The sequence below is a fragment of the Canis lupus genome, chromosome 30 (genome assembly GCF_011100685.1).
Source record: "Canis lupus familiaris isolate Mischka breed German Shepherd chromosome 30, alternate assembly UU_Cfam_GSD_1.0, whole genome shotgun sequence".
NCBI lineage: Eukaryota > Metazoa > Chordata > Mammalia > Carnivora > Canidae > Canis > Canis lupus.
This window is the reverse complement of record NC_049251.1, coordinates 40366053-40382057: the sequence shown is the minus strand read 5'-3', so window position 1 is coordinate 40382057 and position 16005 is coordinate 40366053. Positions and strand designations below refer to the sequence as shown.

Genomic DNA, 16005 nt, shown 5'->3' with positions numbered 1-16005 from the left:
GCCGGGGTCCTGGTGAGCATCGACGTCGCTGCTGCACAGGCGGCCTCCGAGGTGACACGCCGCCGTGTGTCCCTTGTCTCCGCGCCGCAGCCTCACAAGCCCCAGCCTCACCTGATGCCCGGGGAGGCCCGCGCGATGACGTCCTCCGCTGGTCCAAGGAACCGCTGCCGAGGCTTCGTGTGCGGCTGCGTCAGGATCCTGCTCTCGGCCCGAGACCCGTCCCGCAGCCCCCCGGCACCTGCCCCTTGCCCTGCGAGCTTGGCCTCTGGCCGGGTTACTAGGGTCCCGCCCGACTCGCCCCCAAAACCGACCTCTTTCCTCCGCTATGGGAGCGCGGGTGGGACCCCGGACGGAAGCTCCCTTCTGTTCCCTCAGTCCCCTTCACCCCGAGACCGTCAGCAACACGCGGGGGCTCGTGTGACGAGAGGCCCTGCCCGCACGGAGGCCCGGGCAGCTCCCGAGCCCCTCAGGACCCTGACCAAGGCGGCCCCTGGGGCGCGGCCTGCAGGCGCACGGCCAGCCAGATGCCCACCCGCTGCCCAGTCTCCCCCGTAAGCCCTGGGCCTCGGGCTCCTTGTTGGGAAAATGGAGGCAACAAGCCTTACGTCGCAGGCTGCGGTAGGGATCGCACTAACTCAAGCGACACCCGAAAGCCTGGTCCCCCCAGAGTCTTTCAGTGAAGGTGGAGACAGAGAGAAAAGCAAGAGCATGTCATTTGCACGAGGGCCCACTAGCGAATAGGCTGCCTGCAGCTCCCGGACTTGGAGGGACCTGGAGGGACCTGGATGGACCTGGAAGGACCTGGAGGGATCTGGAGGGACCTGGAAGGATCTAGAGGGACCTGGAAGGAACTGGAGGGACCTGGAGGAGCCTGGAAGGACCTGGAGGGACCTGGAGGGAACTGGAGGGACTTGGAAGGATCTGGAGGGAACTGGAGGGACCTGGAGGGAACTGGAGGAGCCTGGAGGGACCTGGAGGGAACTGGAGGGACCTGGAAGGACCTGGAGGGACCTGGAAAGACCTGGAGGGACTTGGAGGGACCTGAAGGGAACTGGAGGAGCCTGGAGGGACCTGGAGGGAACTGGAGGGACCTGGAAGGACCTGGAGGGACCTGGAAAGACCTGGAGGGACCTGGAGGGACCTGAAGGGAACTGGAGGAGCCTGGAGGGACCTGGAAAGACCTGGAGGGACTTGGAGGGACCTGGAAGGACCTGGAGGGACCTGGAGGGAACTGGAGGGACCTGGAAGGACCAGGAAGCTCGAGCTCTGGGCTGGGCATTAACCCCTTTAGAGCCTGACAGACAAGGGCGGAGACAGGCCTGTTTCCCAGGACACAAAGGCTGTGGTTCTGGGGCTGGAACGCGGGGCCACTGGCCATTAGCCTGCCCAGACATAGGGGGCCTGGGCGGTCACCGTCCTGAGGAGTAACACAAGCCGCTGCATCAAACAAATGCAGAAACCGCAGCAGCCTGGCCCCCGGGGGCCTGTCGCTCCCACCGCACCCACGGCCCCTCGGGCCTCCCTCCATCAGCAGCGGGAGCAGAGGTGGGGGTGGACTGCGTTGCTGGCCCCGTTTTGCGGGTGGGACCCAGATACGCAGTCACGCTCAGGGCACCAGAGGGGCCCAAGGAGGACACAGGCCACTGGAACGAGCCCTTGGGCTCCCACGTTCTCTGCCCTTTCCTCGCCCGGGGGGCTCCCCCCCTCCCCACTCCCCCCCTCCCCACTCCCCCGAGTGGTCCTGGTGGCTGAGGCAAGTCTCCCTGGCCCTTTCCCCGGAGACGCAGGACGACAGCCTTGGCCCCAAGCAGCAGGCACCTGGCGGACGTGACATGTGCGGGGTGGGGGGCCTCGCACCGGGGCCTGTGGGGCCATAGCCCCCGTCGGGGGTGGGGGGTGGGTGCTGCCCCGGGCCCCTGGGGCATCCTCACCTTTGAGGCTGGGCCGCCCCCTCCCCTGGCTGTCAGGAGCCTGGGAGCCGCGGGGAACGGGGCCCACCCTGGTTCTGGGGTGCTGCTCCAAGCTGCCCATCCCAGAGAGGCCCCGCTTTTCCCGCAGAGGCCCCGAGGCCGCAGCTCCGCACAATGGCCTTTGTCACCTGGATTATTCGGGAGGGAAGCGCGTGCGCGTGTTCCTCAGCTGGGGACACGATCTGAAAAGCCGCCGAGAGCTCTAGCGACAGGCCGATTCAGCTGACACAATTAGCCATCAGACGAATGACTTATGTGATCCTTTTGCCATAATTTAAATTTATGGCCGACGACCAATCATCCTCACGACGGATGGAAGGGGGCCAAGGTCGGATTCAGCTTCCCCGGCTCCTAAATCATTACTTTGCCTACCGTCTCCTGATTTTTATTGTTACGAACAACGGCGAAACCGAAGGCGGTAAACACCGGCCGCCACCCCGATGCGGGCCAGGGCCAGCCGCGGGCAGCATGGATCAGGGGGAAGGGGGAGTCGCTGCCGGTGCGTTAGAGACGGTTGCCAGCGGCCAGAGCGTGCGGGGTCAAGGCCCAGGCCTCCCAGGTGTGCTCCAGGGGTCAGCCCCCCCCACCCCGCGGCCGGCGCTAAAAGCCCGCACCGTAAAGGGGCTGAGGGCCTCCCGGGATCGGCCCTGCTCTGGTGACCTGCCAGGCGTCTTGAGCCTGTGTCTTGCTGGTTTTCATCGGACCCGGGAAGTCCTTGGCCACGATTTCTTCATTGACTGCTTCTGTTTCGTCCTTCCATCCTCCTGGAGTCCTGCTTGCACATGCCAGGCCCCTGGGTCGTGTCTCACATCTCGGAGACCCGCTTCTCTTCACTCGCTCTCCTGTTTGTTTGTTTTTTTTGGGGGGGGAAGGGGGCATAAGTTTCGATATTTTTCTGAAGATCTGTCCTCAGGCTCAATGATCCTATCCGTTCCTGTGCCCCGTCTGCTGCTCAGAGGATGGAAGTGGTCACTGTTCAGTGAAGGTCACTATTCAGTGAAGGCTGACGTCCTTGCAACATCTAGCTGTGGCTGACGGGCTCCGCCTGCCGTGCCCCGCGGACGCCCAGCCCGTCTCCCCCTGGGCCCTGTCTCTCGGACACACCAGGCCGGGCCTGCCACGAGGGCCACCCTGTGTCCGCCTTTGAGGCTGTCCTGGGAGGTCCTCGGCTGCTCCCCAGACACCTCCTCCCCTCCGCCCGCTTGGGGCCACCGAGTACTCAGGTCCAAGCCGGGAGAGGCGTTTTCATTCCAAAGCACATACCAGAGTTTTCGCCCGAGTGACTGAGTGAACGCAGGCACGCCCGGGACAACTCCCATACTCTGGGGGTTCGTGTCTCGAGCCTAAGACTTGTTTTAATGTTTGTGCCGATCTCTGCACATGTGGGCTTGGGGCTGGGCAAGCCCGGGCCTCTGGCTGCCTGGCCTGAATTCCAGCGGGACGCTCGTGGGCAGCTCTGTATTGATGACAAGTTATCGGTAATGCACCATCCAGAGTGGCCCAGGAGGCCGTTTGCTGCCCTATGGGCCTGGGGAGCAGCCTTGCAGAAGGCGGGCTAGGGTGCCCCTCAGCCTGCACAGGAGGCGCTCCAGCCCCACGGGCTGCCGGAGGGTTGCCTCAGGGGCCCTGCTGCCAGAAGGGAGGCTTGAGCCCGCTGCCCCTGCACAGAAGGCCACCCCGTAACACCAGCCTCACTCCTCATCCTCTGGCTTGTTGAGGTCCAGAGCCCGCGCCTACACCCAGAGCAGAGTTAGGGCCCAGTGTGCGATCGGGCTTGGGACTCGGCGTGCGAGCGGGTGTAGGGCTCACCGTGTAACTGTGGTGGGGCTCAGCCCGGGACCGTGGTCAGAGCGTAGTGCATGAGCAGGGTCAGGCTCAGCATCAAGGCTCAGACTTTGTCTCCGCTTCGGGCTAGGGCTGGGGCTCAGTCTGAAACCACAGAATTGAGCAAAGCTGACTGGCTTCGTTCATTTATCAACGACCTTTACTGGGCGCCTTCACTGCGCCCGGCAACCACACAGACCGGCTCCCTGCTGCACGGAGACGATATTCCGTTACGAGGTGAAGGGCCGCAGTGTGTGCGGGGCAGCCAGGTGGGCACGCTCCTTCCCAATTCTCCGTGACGTCGTGCGGGTAGTTTGAGATTGGCCACGCTGGAGCACTTAGACCACAGACGTTGGCGTGAACTATGCATCGGGCCTGTTTTTTTTTTTTTTTTTTCTTAACCAGCAAAAACTCTCTGTGGTGAGAGAAGCAAAACCAATAGGCAGACCTTAAAGAAAATGAAGTGACCACACATATTTATCCGATCTCCTTTCCCAAAGTCCACTAAAATGATAATTAAAAAGCCTCAAACACATAAGAATTAAGAAAGTGTCTCTTTAGGTAGGGCCTGTCCATAAGGACAAAGAGGATGGAGATTTCAGTGGATTTGAGGAGTTGGACGGTGGACAAGAAAGGGGTAACCCATCCCCTCGAGTGGAGAATCTAGAACTGAAGTGCCTGTAGAGGATGGCGAGGGAAGTGGGCTGATTTTCGCCCCAGGCCCTGAGAGCCGGGGAGGAAAGGGGTGAATGAGCTGAGCTAGGGGAGGGGTTGCACACCCAGTATGTGGGCGCCTAGGCCCTGGGAGACCCCCCCACACACACACCCCCTACAAGAATCAGAGGTTTGTCCTCCGAGAACTGATCCAGAGGGGTGGCAGGTGGGCCCTGGGGGGCCGGGGCCTGGGGAGAGGTGCAGGCTGGAACCAAGGACTTCGTGAAAATCCTCCCCGGCAGTGGCGGGACCCTCTGCCCACCCCGGCCCTGCCCCCAGCTGCGAGCTCTCGCGAAACCGAGTGGTCCCAGAGAAAAAACTGTGACTCTGACCCTGGGAGGTCCTGAGGTCACTGAAGCCTTTTTTTTTTTTTTCACTGAAGCCTTTAACTGTGCGTTTCACCGACGCCAAAAGAAAAGTAGTAAAACATTAAAAAAGGATTTTAAGACATCAAGGTGGTAAGGGCGGTGCAGAGAATTCAAACGGGCAGGTGCGGCCGAGTCCGGGGGGCGCAGGTGTGAGCCAGGTGGGCCAGGCCGTGCACCTGCTGTGTGGCCGTGCACCTGCCGACTGGGCTTCCCCGGCGGCCCCGGCCCCGCAGGTGCGTGAGAAGCCCTCGGGTGCGAGGCTGCGGCGGGCGCAGCTGCGGGAGGCAGGGGTGCGGGGGTGCGGGGGTGCAGGGGGGGTCGGGGCAGTAGCTGGACGTGCGGCTGCACTCGAGGCAGATTGGCCTGAGGGGGCAGGGGGCCGTCGTGCCCCTCCCCCCCGTGCCCCCCCCCGCCTCCCCGCCCCCGCCCCCGCCTCTCCCCTCCCCTCCCCCAGGGCGGGGCGCGCGGGCACCGGCGGTGCCTCGGGCAGGGCTGGGGGTCCCGGGGCGTCGCCCGCACCCACCACCCCCCCCCCTCCCCCCGCAGTTCGAGATCCGGCAGCTGCGCGCGCACCTGGCGCAGCAGGACCTGGACCTGGCGGCCGAGCGGGAGGCGGCGCTGCGGGCCCCCCACGTGCTCAGCCGCCCGCGGGGCCGCTACGAGGTGCTGGAGGCCGGCAGGTGGGCGGAGGAGGCCGGCGGCGTCGAGGAGGAGCTGCCCGCGTCGCCAGGTGAGCCGCCCGCGGACCGCGACCCCGCCCCCGGGCTCGGGCTCGGGGCCAGCAGGGGAGGGGGCGCAGGGGCGGGGCAGGAGCGCAGGGGTGGGGCGGGGCGGGGGCGCAGGGGCGGGGCAGGAGCGCAGGGGCGGGGCGGGGCGGGGGCGCAGGGGCGGGGCAGGAGCGCAGGGGCGGGGCAGGAGCGCAGGGGCGGGGAGGGGAGGGGGCGCAGGGGCGGGGCAGGAGCGCAGGGGCGGCGCGGGAGCGCAGGGGCGGGGCAGGAGCGCAGGGGCGGGGCGGGGCAGGAGCGCAGGGGCGGGGAGGGGAGGGGGCGCAGGGGCGAGGCAGGAGCGCAGGGGCGGGGCGGGGGCGCAGGGGCGGGGCGGGGGCGCAGGGGCGGGGCAGGAGCGCAGGGGCGGGGCAGGAGCGCAGGGGCGGGGCGGGGCGGGGCAGGAGCGCAGGGGCGGGGAGGGGAGGGGGCGCAGGGGCGGGGCAGGAGCGCAGGGGCGGGGCTCGGAGCGCGGTGGGCAGGGGCGGTGGGCAGGGGCGCTGGGCGCAGGTCCCTGGGGCCCCTCGGGCCGCGGTTCCGATGGGGGAGGCGCCCTCCCGCCGACCCGGGGCCAGGCGGGGCCGTGCGGGCTTGGGGAGGCCGCGATCCCCGGGGTCAGGCCCGCAGGGGGCAGCGGGCGGCGGACCCGCACCCTCGCTGGGCCCAGGGACCCCGCCCGGCACCGCTCCTGCGCCGCTGCCTTCCGTGTCCTCCTGCCCCGAGCGCGCCGTCCGGAGATGCGGGGCAGGGGGTCACCTCCCTCACCCGAGGTCCCGGCGGCCCCGGCGCCCCGTCCCTGCGAGTCCAGGTGCTCGGCTCCAGGGGGGACTGAGGCCGAGCCCCGGGAACGAGCTGGCCGCCCCTGGCCCCTCCGCCTCGTGGAGCCGGGGCTCGACCCGGGTCAGGGGACCTTCACAGGGTTACACAGGGTCACACGCTGAGGCCGGCGGCGCGGGGCCTGGAGCCGGGCCTGGAGCCGGCCACGGTGGGACCCAGGGCCCCCTTCACCCCCGGAGCCAGGTGCCCTGCAGGTGCCCGGCGGGAGGCAGGAGGCGGGAGGAGCCCATGGGTGTGCGAGAGCCCCGGAGGGTGTCGTGGAGTGGGGCGACTGTCCTGTTTTGAGAGACCGTCAGATCCCAGAGGACAGTTTGGGGCTGGGAGGGGCGACCATGACCGCACTGGCCCCACCAGGCCTGGACGGGGAGCCACCCGGCCCTGCTGCCTGTATTGGGGGAGCCCTGGGAAGGAGGACCCCCCTGGGGGTCCCTGCCTCCTCCCCACACACCCATGCACCCACCGCTCGCACTCTGTCCCTCAAATAAGTGAAATCTCTTGAAAAGGAAATTCTCCGGCCCCCCTCCCTCCGCCTTGGCTGCAGTGTCACCATCGGGCTGGGCCAGAGCCTCGGGGGTGGCCTCCCAGGGTTCCCTTCTCCCGTCCCCAGCAGGAGGCGCCCAGGCTCCTGCTACATTGTTCCTCCCTGAATTCCAGGGTTGGGTTCCTCTTGCAGCTGCATCCGGGACAAAGCGCAGTTTGGGGGCAGCTGCAGGGCCACCGCGGGCACCAGAGGCCACCCCTGCCTTGCTGTCCTTGCTGTTCCGAGCCCTTAGGTGCATCTGGCCAGCCCGAGCCCAGGGCCAGCCCAGCCCCACACGTCCCCACGGCCGCACCACCCACCCCTCGGCAGCGGCTGCACCTCCACGTGCCTGGCCTCGCACCTGGGCTGGAGGCTGCCCCGACCTGGGGGGTTGGGGGGAGCTTCTTAAGTTGACCTTCCAGCCCCAGGCTCCGGAGGCCGGAGGTCCAGGTCCCGGCAGGGTCGGCCTCCCGAGGTGGAGGTGGCCGGTGACGTTGGCCTGGCTTCCCCTTCGCGGGCATTCTCCGTGCGTGTCCGTGTTCCCGTTTCCTTTGGTTTCCACGAAGACCCCGTTCACGCTGAGCCCGGGGCCGCCCTGCCCCACCGGGACCTCCGCCTACCCCGCGACTTTGGCTACAGCCTCTTTCCTGGCGTGGTGGGACTCCGTCCTAAGGGCCTGGGGTCAGGGCGACGGATCCATTGGAGGGATGAGCCCCGTGCAGGTGCCGCATAGGCCCGTGACCTCGCTGCCCCGGCCCCCACGCCCTGCGCCCTCGCTGAGGCCAGTGAAACTACCAGCTGCGGGCTGTGCGGCGGTGACGTCCTGGAGCTTCTCCACTCGCTGCCCACGGGCGGCCCAACGCCCTCCCACCTAGGGCCCGCGTCCTCACCCCTCGAGACACTCCGGGGACTCCCGGGGGACGGGGCCCGTCCTGGCTGTGTCCCCGCTGACCCGCCGAGACCCACCAGTCTCCAGGCCCCGCACCTGGCGCTAGGCAGGCTCCCCGCGGGCCCATAGCTGCTCACGAGCAAAGTGAGGCTCACAGGCCCAGCGTTCTGGGGGATCCTGCGCCCCTCGGAAGCGTCCTGACCTCCGGCCCCGCGGGCCGTGACGCGGCGCCTTCCTTCCCAAAGCACTTCTGAAGTCGGCGGCTTTGCCCTGCTTGTCCTGCTGCCCAAGGACACGAGGAGCGGCTTTGCGGTGTCCCGCTCACCTCAGGACCTTCCTCCGTCTGCCCACGTTCCCACCCCACCCGCCACCCCCCACCCCCCACCCCGGGCCTGCCCTGGCTCTCCTTGCCTCCCCATGGGTGCCCTCCCCGTGGGTTCTGCTATGAACCTCTGAGCTCAGGGAGCGTGTTGGAGCAGCCGCACGTCCTGCAGCCCTTCACTCCCCAGGGTCCTTGCCCTCGAGGTCACAGCACGGCCATCACTGACCCCCCCCCCCCCCCCCCCCGCCGCTGATCCCCAGACCCTGCCCCTGGTGCCTCGGCTGAGCCCACAGGGAGTCGAGATACAGGACTGGAGAGTCTGCAGACACAGCTCGTGGGACAGCCCCGCACGTTCTCCGAGTCCCTGCCTCCCCGGCTCCCTCCGCCCGCTGCCCCTGCGGGAGGAACCCCGAGGGCAAGGAGGGCCACGCAGGGTGGATGTGACCAGCTGCCCTGGCTGCCGGGGGGGTGGTGCTGGCCCTCCTGCGGCGATGGGTGTCTGCCCGAGGTGCTCGGGCCTCCCGGGCCGCCCAGTCCTGCCCCCCATCCCCCAGTGACGTCCTCTGCCTCCCGCCTCTCCGGACACTACACCAGCCTCTGGAGCGGGGACAGCGGAGCCAGTGCCCAGGCGGAGGGTGGGAGCTGGGGGGCGACTGTGTGGTGCCCATCCTGCCCTTAGACACCAGGTGTGGCCAAGCCAGTGTCCTGGGCCAGCGCAGGGGGCGGGGGGTGTCAGCTGCTGACCCAGCGCCCAGGCAGGGAGGACGGGGCTGGGGGGGGACAGGCCGCCCAGGGGTCGCTGCGGCTCCGCAGCTGCCTGCAGGCCAGCTTCTGGGTACCTGGCCGGGCCTGCCATCACCCCTAAAGCCTGGGTGGCCGGTTCCCGGTGCCCTGCGTCACCCTGAACACCCCCCAAACGTGTTGCCTGTGCGGCTCGGCTGCAGCGCGGCCACCGGGCACCGGCCACCCCGCTCGGCCCGCAGCTCCCGGGAGGCGGCGTCCAGGCTGCGGGCCGTGCTCCCACCGCACAGACGCGGGGCCCCAGAGAGCGTCCCACGAAATGGCCCCTGCCGCGGCCCTGCAGGGGCCAGGATGGTGGCGGGCGGGGTTGGGCCTCGGGGCGGCGCTGCTGGGGGCGCTCGGAGGGGCCAGGGCGGCTGCCGGCTGAACCGCCAGGCCTGGACGTCCTCCCCGGAAGCCTGTGGCAGTCGGGGCACAGGGCCCAGGCGATCCTGACGGGCTGGCCTTACCCCGCCGAGCAGGACCGCCTCCGTGGCTGGGTGACCCTGTGGTCACACGGCTCTTGGCTCCACTGTCGCCCTCTTGGAAATTTTTTTTAAGATTGTATTTATCCATGAGAGACACACAGAGAGGCAGAGACACAGGCGCAGGGAGAAGCAGGCTCCACACAGGAAGCCCAACGTGGGACTCGATCCCAGGACCCCGGGGTCACGCCCTGAGCCCAAGGCAGATGCTCCACTGCTGAGCCCCCCAGGCGGCCCTGTCCCCAAATTCCTAAGTGATGTGTGATGGACATGCCGCCTGTCCCCCTCGGGTGCACGATACAATAACTGCACGTCCCGCAGGGCGATTGTTCATAAGTCCAGTTACCATCGGTCGCCGGACATACTCGCTAAGGGTTTTTCTGGTGACGAGAACCCTTCAGATTTACCCACGTAGCGTCTGTTGAAATGTGCTGTACGTCACTGCTAAGGGCGGTCGCCTAGTGCCGCGTCGCATCCCCATAGCCTGTTTATTCTACGACACCCCCCCACCTAGCCGCTACCGGGGTGCTCCTGCGCCTGTGGGCGCCCGGGTCTTAGCGTGATGCCCCCGCACCCAGGCTGCCAGTGCGAGGTGCACGTGGGCGGACATTCGGCCCCTCTCGGGCCCTCACTGTGGGACACGCCGCGGGACACCCCGTGGGACACGCCGCGGGATGCCTCGTGGGACGCCTCGTGGGACGCAGTCACCCCAGGCAGTGCTGGGAGGAACGCGGGGGGCACCTTCCAAGTTAGAGTTTTCATTTACTTGGGATAAATGCCCCAAAGTGGAATTGGGTGGAAAGTTCTATCCTAACCGCCTGAGGACGCTCGACTCCGTTTTCCTGTGGCGGCTGCGGCAGCCGAGTGACCGTTTCCTCCACGTCGTCACCGGCGCTTGTGGCCTCTTGTGTTTTCACTTCATCCTTCTGACCACAGGAGGTGGCGTCTCTGTGGCTTTGGTCAGCGTTTCCCCGACGGGGGGGATGGGTGACGTGCAGCGTCTCCTCGGTGTCCCTTGGCCGCGTGGATGTCGCCCTCGGAACAGTCTATTCAGATCCTCGGCCCATTTTTTAATCGGTTCGGTTTTTTGTGCTGTTGAGCGGTTCACGTCCTTGACGCATGTGCGCGGTGGCCCTTCCCCTGGGAGGAGCCGCACCTGCCCTCCCATCCGCTGCGTTGCCTTTGGGTTTCCGGGACGGTCTCCTTTGCTCCGCAGAAGTTTGTGAGTTTGACACAATCCTGATGGTTTATGTTGACTTTTATTCCCTTTGCGTTTGGTGTCAAATCCAGCAAGTCCCTGCCAGGACTGATGTCATGGGGCTGACCGCCTGGGTTTCCTTCTAGGAGTTTCACGGTTTCGGGTCTCACGTTCAGGTCTTTGGTCCATTTTGAGTTAATTTTGTGTGCGAGCCGACACAGGGGTCCGGTGCCGATCTTTGGCGCATGTGGCTGCGCAGTTTTCCACTCACCACTATCGAAGGGACTGTCCTTCCCCAGTTCTGTGTTCCTTGGTTCCTTGTCATAACTTGACCATATACACGTGGCTTTATTTCTGGACCCTCATACTTTTTGGACAAGGGGCCCCACAGTTATGCCGCTGGTCCCGTCTCTGGGCCCCAGTTTTTCCAAAATAAGACTAACAGCCGAAGCACGTCTTCTCTGAGAAAGATGGGATTTCAGTGTCGGGCGCAGCTCTCATGCCGGGTACCCAGCAGCGCCCCGTTCTGCGAGCACCCCCAGGTCGCCCAGCAGCAAATTGGAACAGGTTGGGGAACGGGAGCCCCGAACCAAGCATCAGGGCTTCCCTCTGGGCTTTGAGGCCTGAGTGCGTGCGGGGGCGGGGTCCTCCTGTGGAGGCGGGGAGTCCTGGCCTCGGCAGGCTCCATGCCGAGAGCCCGATGTGGGACTCGATCCCGGGACCCTAGGATCACGCCCTGGGCCAAAGGCAGGTGCTAAACCGTTGAGCCACCCGGGGATCCCCCGTTTTTTTTAGGGTTTTTTTTCGTCTTTTTTTAATTTTTTGAGCCTGGTTTCCAGTGGCCGCGGCAGTTGGTGTTCCCACCAGCAGCTCGCGGGGGGGCCCCCCCCTCCCCGTCCTCACCAGCACCTGCTGCTTCCCGTGCTGTTGGCTTTAGCCATTCTGCCGGCTGTGAGCTGACGTCTCCTTGTGGTTTCCGTCTGTTCCCCTGATGCTGAGGGATGTTGAGCATCTTCCCGCGGGTCTTGGCCATCTGGGTGTCCTCTTTGGAGAGACGCCTTTGCGGGTCCACTGCTCACGTTTTAATCAGTTTGAGTTTTTTTTGCTGTTGGGTCGTATGAGTTTTTAAAAGCATTTTGGATATTGGCCCCTTCTCAAATATGATTTGCTAGTATCTCCCCGCATTCGGTAGGCGGCCTTGTCACCCTGTGGATGCTCTCCTCTGCTGCGCAGACGCGTTTTAGTTTGGTCTAGTCCCAGTAGTTTATGCCTTCGTCTGTTTCCCTTGCCTTAGGAGACATTTCTAGAAAAACGTTACCACCGCCAAAGCCAGGGATTGCTGCCCGTGCGCCCTCCTAGGGGTTTCTGGCCTCAGGTCTTTCATGCAGTTTTCTAGGGCCTGGGTTTTTCTTATTCACCCCAGGCCACCTTCTGTGAGCAGCTCCCTTAGGATGAATTGTCACGAGTCTGTGGACACATCAGCTGGGCCCATAGCTCTGCCCGTGCTGCGAGGCCCCTGCAGCCAAGGCCCAAGGATCACACGAGGGAAGTGACCAGAACCTCCTGGCTGGGCCGGGCCGCGGGGGGCACTCGCCCTGCTTGCAGGGGCGGCCAGTGCAGCCTCCACCTGCCTCCCAGGGCCGGGCCGCAGGGCAGGACAGCACCCACAGCGTATGACGAGGCACGCACAGCGGTCCTGGGCCAGGCCCCGAGCAGGCCTGAGGCCCCTGCCCGACCCGGCAGGAATGCAAACACACCTGGCGCCGCAGGCACGGACAGAGCCGAGGCGGCCAACACAGCTCGTACAGGGGGGCGTGCGTGCGGCCAGCCCCGGGCTGCTGAGGACGTCGGGGCCCGGGAAGCACAGGCCGCGCCAGGCCACATGCTGCCCCCAGGAGCCCGCGGGAGACGCAGGACCAGGCCTGCGCGTGCGGAGGGCCCTGGAGACCTCCTGACCTCCGCTAGCTCGCTGGCCCCCCTTAACGAGGAAGGGGACAGACGTCGGACAGCCGCCTCGCTCTAACGCGGTGGCGCTGGCGTCCGAAGGCGGGTCTGAGGCTGGGGCCCTTTCGGAACCCAAGGGCCGGGCAGCACCCCCAAACAGAGGCAAGGGTCCTCACCGTCGCACGCTCCGGAGCCTGCCAGGGCCCCCCACACCACCCATTGGCCCTGATGCCTCCCTCTGTGTGTCAGGGTTGCCCCCACCCCCTCGGGATGCGTCAGCCTCACCCAGACATTCCTGCTGGAAGCCGGCCCGTTGGGAGCCCCTCTCCCCATAGCCTTGGGGGTGAGCCACTCCCATAGGCCTCCTCTCAGAGATAGGGAAACTGAGGACAGAGAGGGAAAGGCTCCTGCCCACGTCCCACGTCCAGCCAGATGCTCCATGGGGACCCCGGTGCGGCCCAGTCCCTGGGGCAGATCCCAGTGAGGACCGGGAAGCCTGCAGAGGCCTCCTCCGCGGTGACGGGAGGGGGTGCCGGAGGGGGGATCACGACCTGGCCGTGGCCCACACCCCCTTTTCCGTCCCGCTGTGCAGGTGCCGCGCCGGGGGACAGCGTGAACAGCTACGGGAGCCAGTACTACAACGGGCCCAGCAGTGGTGAGTCCGGGGGCGGCCCACGCGTCCTGATGGGGCGAAAGGGGCGGCTGGGCCTGGCGTCCCCCCCAGGGCCTGGGCGGCGTGACCGCAGCCTCCCCGCCGGCACCGTCCTGCTGCAGTGTCCGTGGGCAGCAGCCGGGGCCGTGTAGGGAAGGGGCTGCGCTCTACGCCCCTGTGTGGCCGGGCCCCGCACCCCGAGCGCCTCTCGGCAAGACCACGCAGGGGGCGAGGCAGCAGCTGGGGCTTGAGAACACCAGGCGTGGGCCGTGCCCTTGCTCCACCTCCTGCATTCTTGCTCTCGGAAGGAGCCTCGGGAAGCCCGGTGCTTTTCATTTATGGGAAATAGTAGGTTTTAGCAGAATCCCCACGTCTCGGCCAGCGTGTGGAGGCTCGCGGTCCGCAGCCAGCTCTCCGGAGTCCTTGCGTTCAGGACGCGCCTGCGCCGTGAGGCCGGAGTCACCCAGGGGACGTGCCACGCGGTGGGCGGCGGGCTCCTCTCCGGCTTGGCCCCTGAGCGGTCGTCTGTGTTCCTCTCTCAAAGCTTCATGCGATGTGCGGACTTTCGAGAGCAGCTCCCCCCGTGCGCTCTCCTCGGGCTCTCGGGGAGCCCCTGCCCCCTCTGCACCCCCTGTAACAGCCCTTGGACCTTCCCAGCGGTCCTGGGCCTCGCCCCGCATGCCCCCTACAGGGAACATCTTCTGGGGGGCACAGCGCTGATCGTGTCACGCCCTGTTGGCCCCAGTCAAGGCCTTGAATGACTGCCGGGCCCTGAGGCTCGGAGCCCCTGTCCTGGCACCTCAAGCTTCCTGGGCCAGGGTGAGCTACGCTATGCTCCGTGGCAAGTCACCCCACGTGCCCGCCGAGGCCCACGGCCGGCCCGCCCGGGATGCGGCCCCCGGGAGCCCCCTGTCCTGCAGCGCCGAGCGGGCTGAGCAGCCAGCCACGGCCGCCCTCGTCAGGGTCCCCAGAGGAGTAGCAGAGGATGAGGAGTGACCGGCGTCCCGTCCTTTCTTGCAGACAGCGGTGTCCCAGAGCCCGCCGCGTGCGTAGTCACCACCGCTGCCATCGACGTCCACCAGCCCAACATCTCCTCCGACCTCTTCTCAGGCGACACGCCCCTGCAGCTCAGCAGCAATGGCACCTGCGCCAGCGCCACCTCCGACGGCGCCTCCCGCTCCACGCACAGCTCCGTCCCCCAGGCCCAGAGCCACAGCAGCCGGACGCTGGGCTCCTGCACGGACTGCAGCACGGCCCGGGAGGAGGAGGAGGAGGAGGAGCCGTCCTCGGAGCCCGGCCCCCGGCCCCGGCCGCCCCCGGGTCGGACGGCAGAGGCCACGGCGCAGGACCTGCTGTCCTCCCCGTTGGAGGGCCCCTGCCCGCCCCAGAGGGCCTTGGACCCAGCCCCCGTGTCCCGGCCCGGCCCAGCGGGCTCAGCCCCGAGCAGCCCCGAGCTGGAGCGCAGGCTAAGTCTCTTCAACCAGAAGAACCCGGAGGGCTTCGCCGTCTTTCAGATCAAGCCCGTCGTCCACTTCCAGCCCGCTGCCCCCGCGCTGGAGGACAAGTTCAGGTCTTTGGAATCCAAAGAGCAGAAGTTGCACAGGGTCCCCGAAGCCTAGAGCTCCAGGTGGGCTGGGTGGGAGGAGGGCGCAGCCGCGTGGGTGCTCCCCTGGGCCCCAGATGGCGCGGGGCCCCCACGCAGGGCCCCGGAGCCCGCCCGGCCCCCCTCGGGCTGCTGCTGCCCCCAGGGCGGCGTCACCGGGGGAGGCCACATGCCTCAGACCTCAAGGCCCAGAGCGGGCGTCTCCCCCGGCCCTGCTCGGCGGGTGGTGCTCGCGGCTGGGGTCTTTTTAAACCATTTTTACAAAAACCAGCCTGTGGCCCAGCCTCAGCAGGGTGGAGCGGGGGCCAGCGCAGCCTCTTCCGTTGCCTTCGTTCCCGGCCCGCGGCCCCTGGGAACAGCACTGTGAGCGGGGTGGGCCTGCCCCACCCCCAGGTCGGCCTCCCGGACCCCGGGTGGAGCCACGAGGCGCACAGACACCACCGGAGCCTCTTCCCCCCACCCTCATTCTCTCCTTTGGCATGAGCACTTCTGGGGCTTTCCCAGACAAATGGGGTTTTCACGTTCACAGGACACAGGGGATGACTCTGGGGTGGGCGGCTCATGGGGGGAGACAGCCGTTTTGCAATCTTGGCTTTAATAATAAAACCGACTGCACTGAGACTTCTGGGTGGCGGAGGTTTTCCTTTGCGATCGGGGGCCCGGGTGAGGAGGCCACAGTCGCTCTTCTGCGTGGGGGGCGGCCCGGCCCGGTGAGAGGCCACCAGGTAGGCCCGGGCCCCCTGCTGCAGCGGCTCCGAGGCTCCCACGGGGGAGGCCCCCACAGCGCCGGCTCTTCCCGCCTGAGCGGGCTCGGAAGGCGCCTTCCTTGCCCATGGCTGCACCTCGGCTGCACCTCGGCTGTGAGCCAGGGCCCGCCCATGGGACTTGGGGCTGCGTGGGCGTGGGGTGCAGGCCCTTCCTTTGGGCCGGCATCAGCGGCCTTGGCTCCCGGCCGTCAGGAGCAGGGGGGCATCCTGGCCATCCTCCCTCCGCCCGCCTCGGCCTTGCGGGGGCCTGGGGCCGCCTGTCCCCCGGCCCGTGCCTCGCAGGCTGATGAGCAGGAGCCCCGTGTCCCGTGTGTGACCCCATGTCCAGTTTCCACCTCGGTGGCTCCTGTCGCCGCAGCTGGAGCCAT

The 16005-nt window shown here is 67.0% G+C and overlaps 1 protein-coding gene across 4 annotated transcripts in view; it reads left to right on the top strand.

Moving 5' to 3' along the window:
• The window catches only part of TMEM266 (transmembrane protein 266), a 93173-nt gene extending 77675 nt beyond the window's left edge, over window positions 1-15498 (top strand). For all 4 annotated transcript variants that reach the window (XM_038581083.1, XM_038581085.1, XM_038581086.1 and 1 more), the window contains 3 exons: window positions 5423-5606; window positions 13208-13270; window positions 14288-15498. In XM_038581083.1, the coding sequence (XP_038437011.1) occupies window positions 5423-5606; window positions 13208-13270; window positions 14288-14886 (846 nt within the window). In that variant the 3' untranslated portion in view covers window positions 14887-15498. The remainder of the gene's footprint in view (window positions 1-5422; window positions 5607-13207; window positions 13271-14287) is intronic.
• The last annotated feature ends 507 nt before the right edge of the window (window positions 15499-16005 follow it).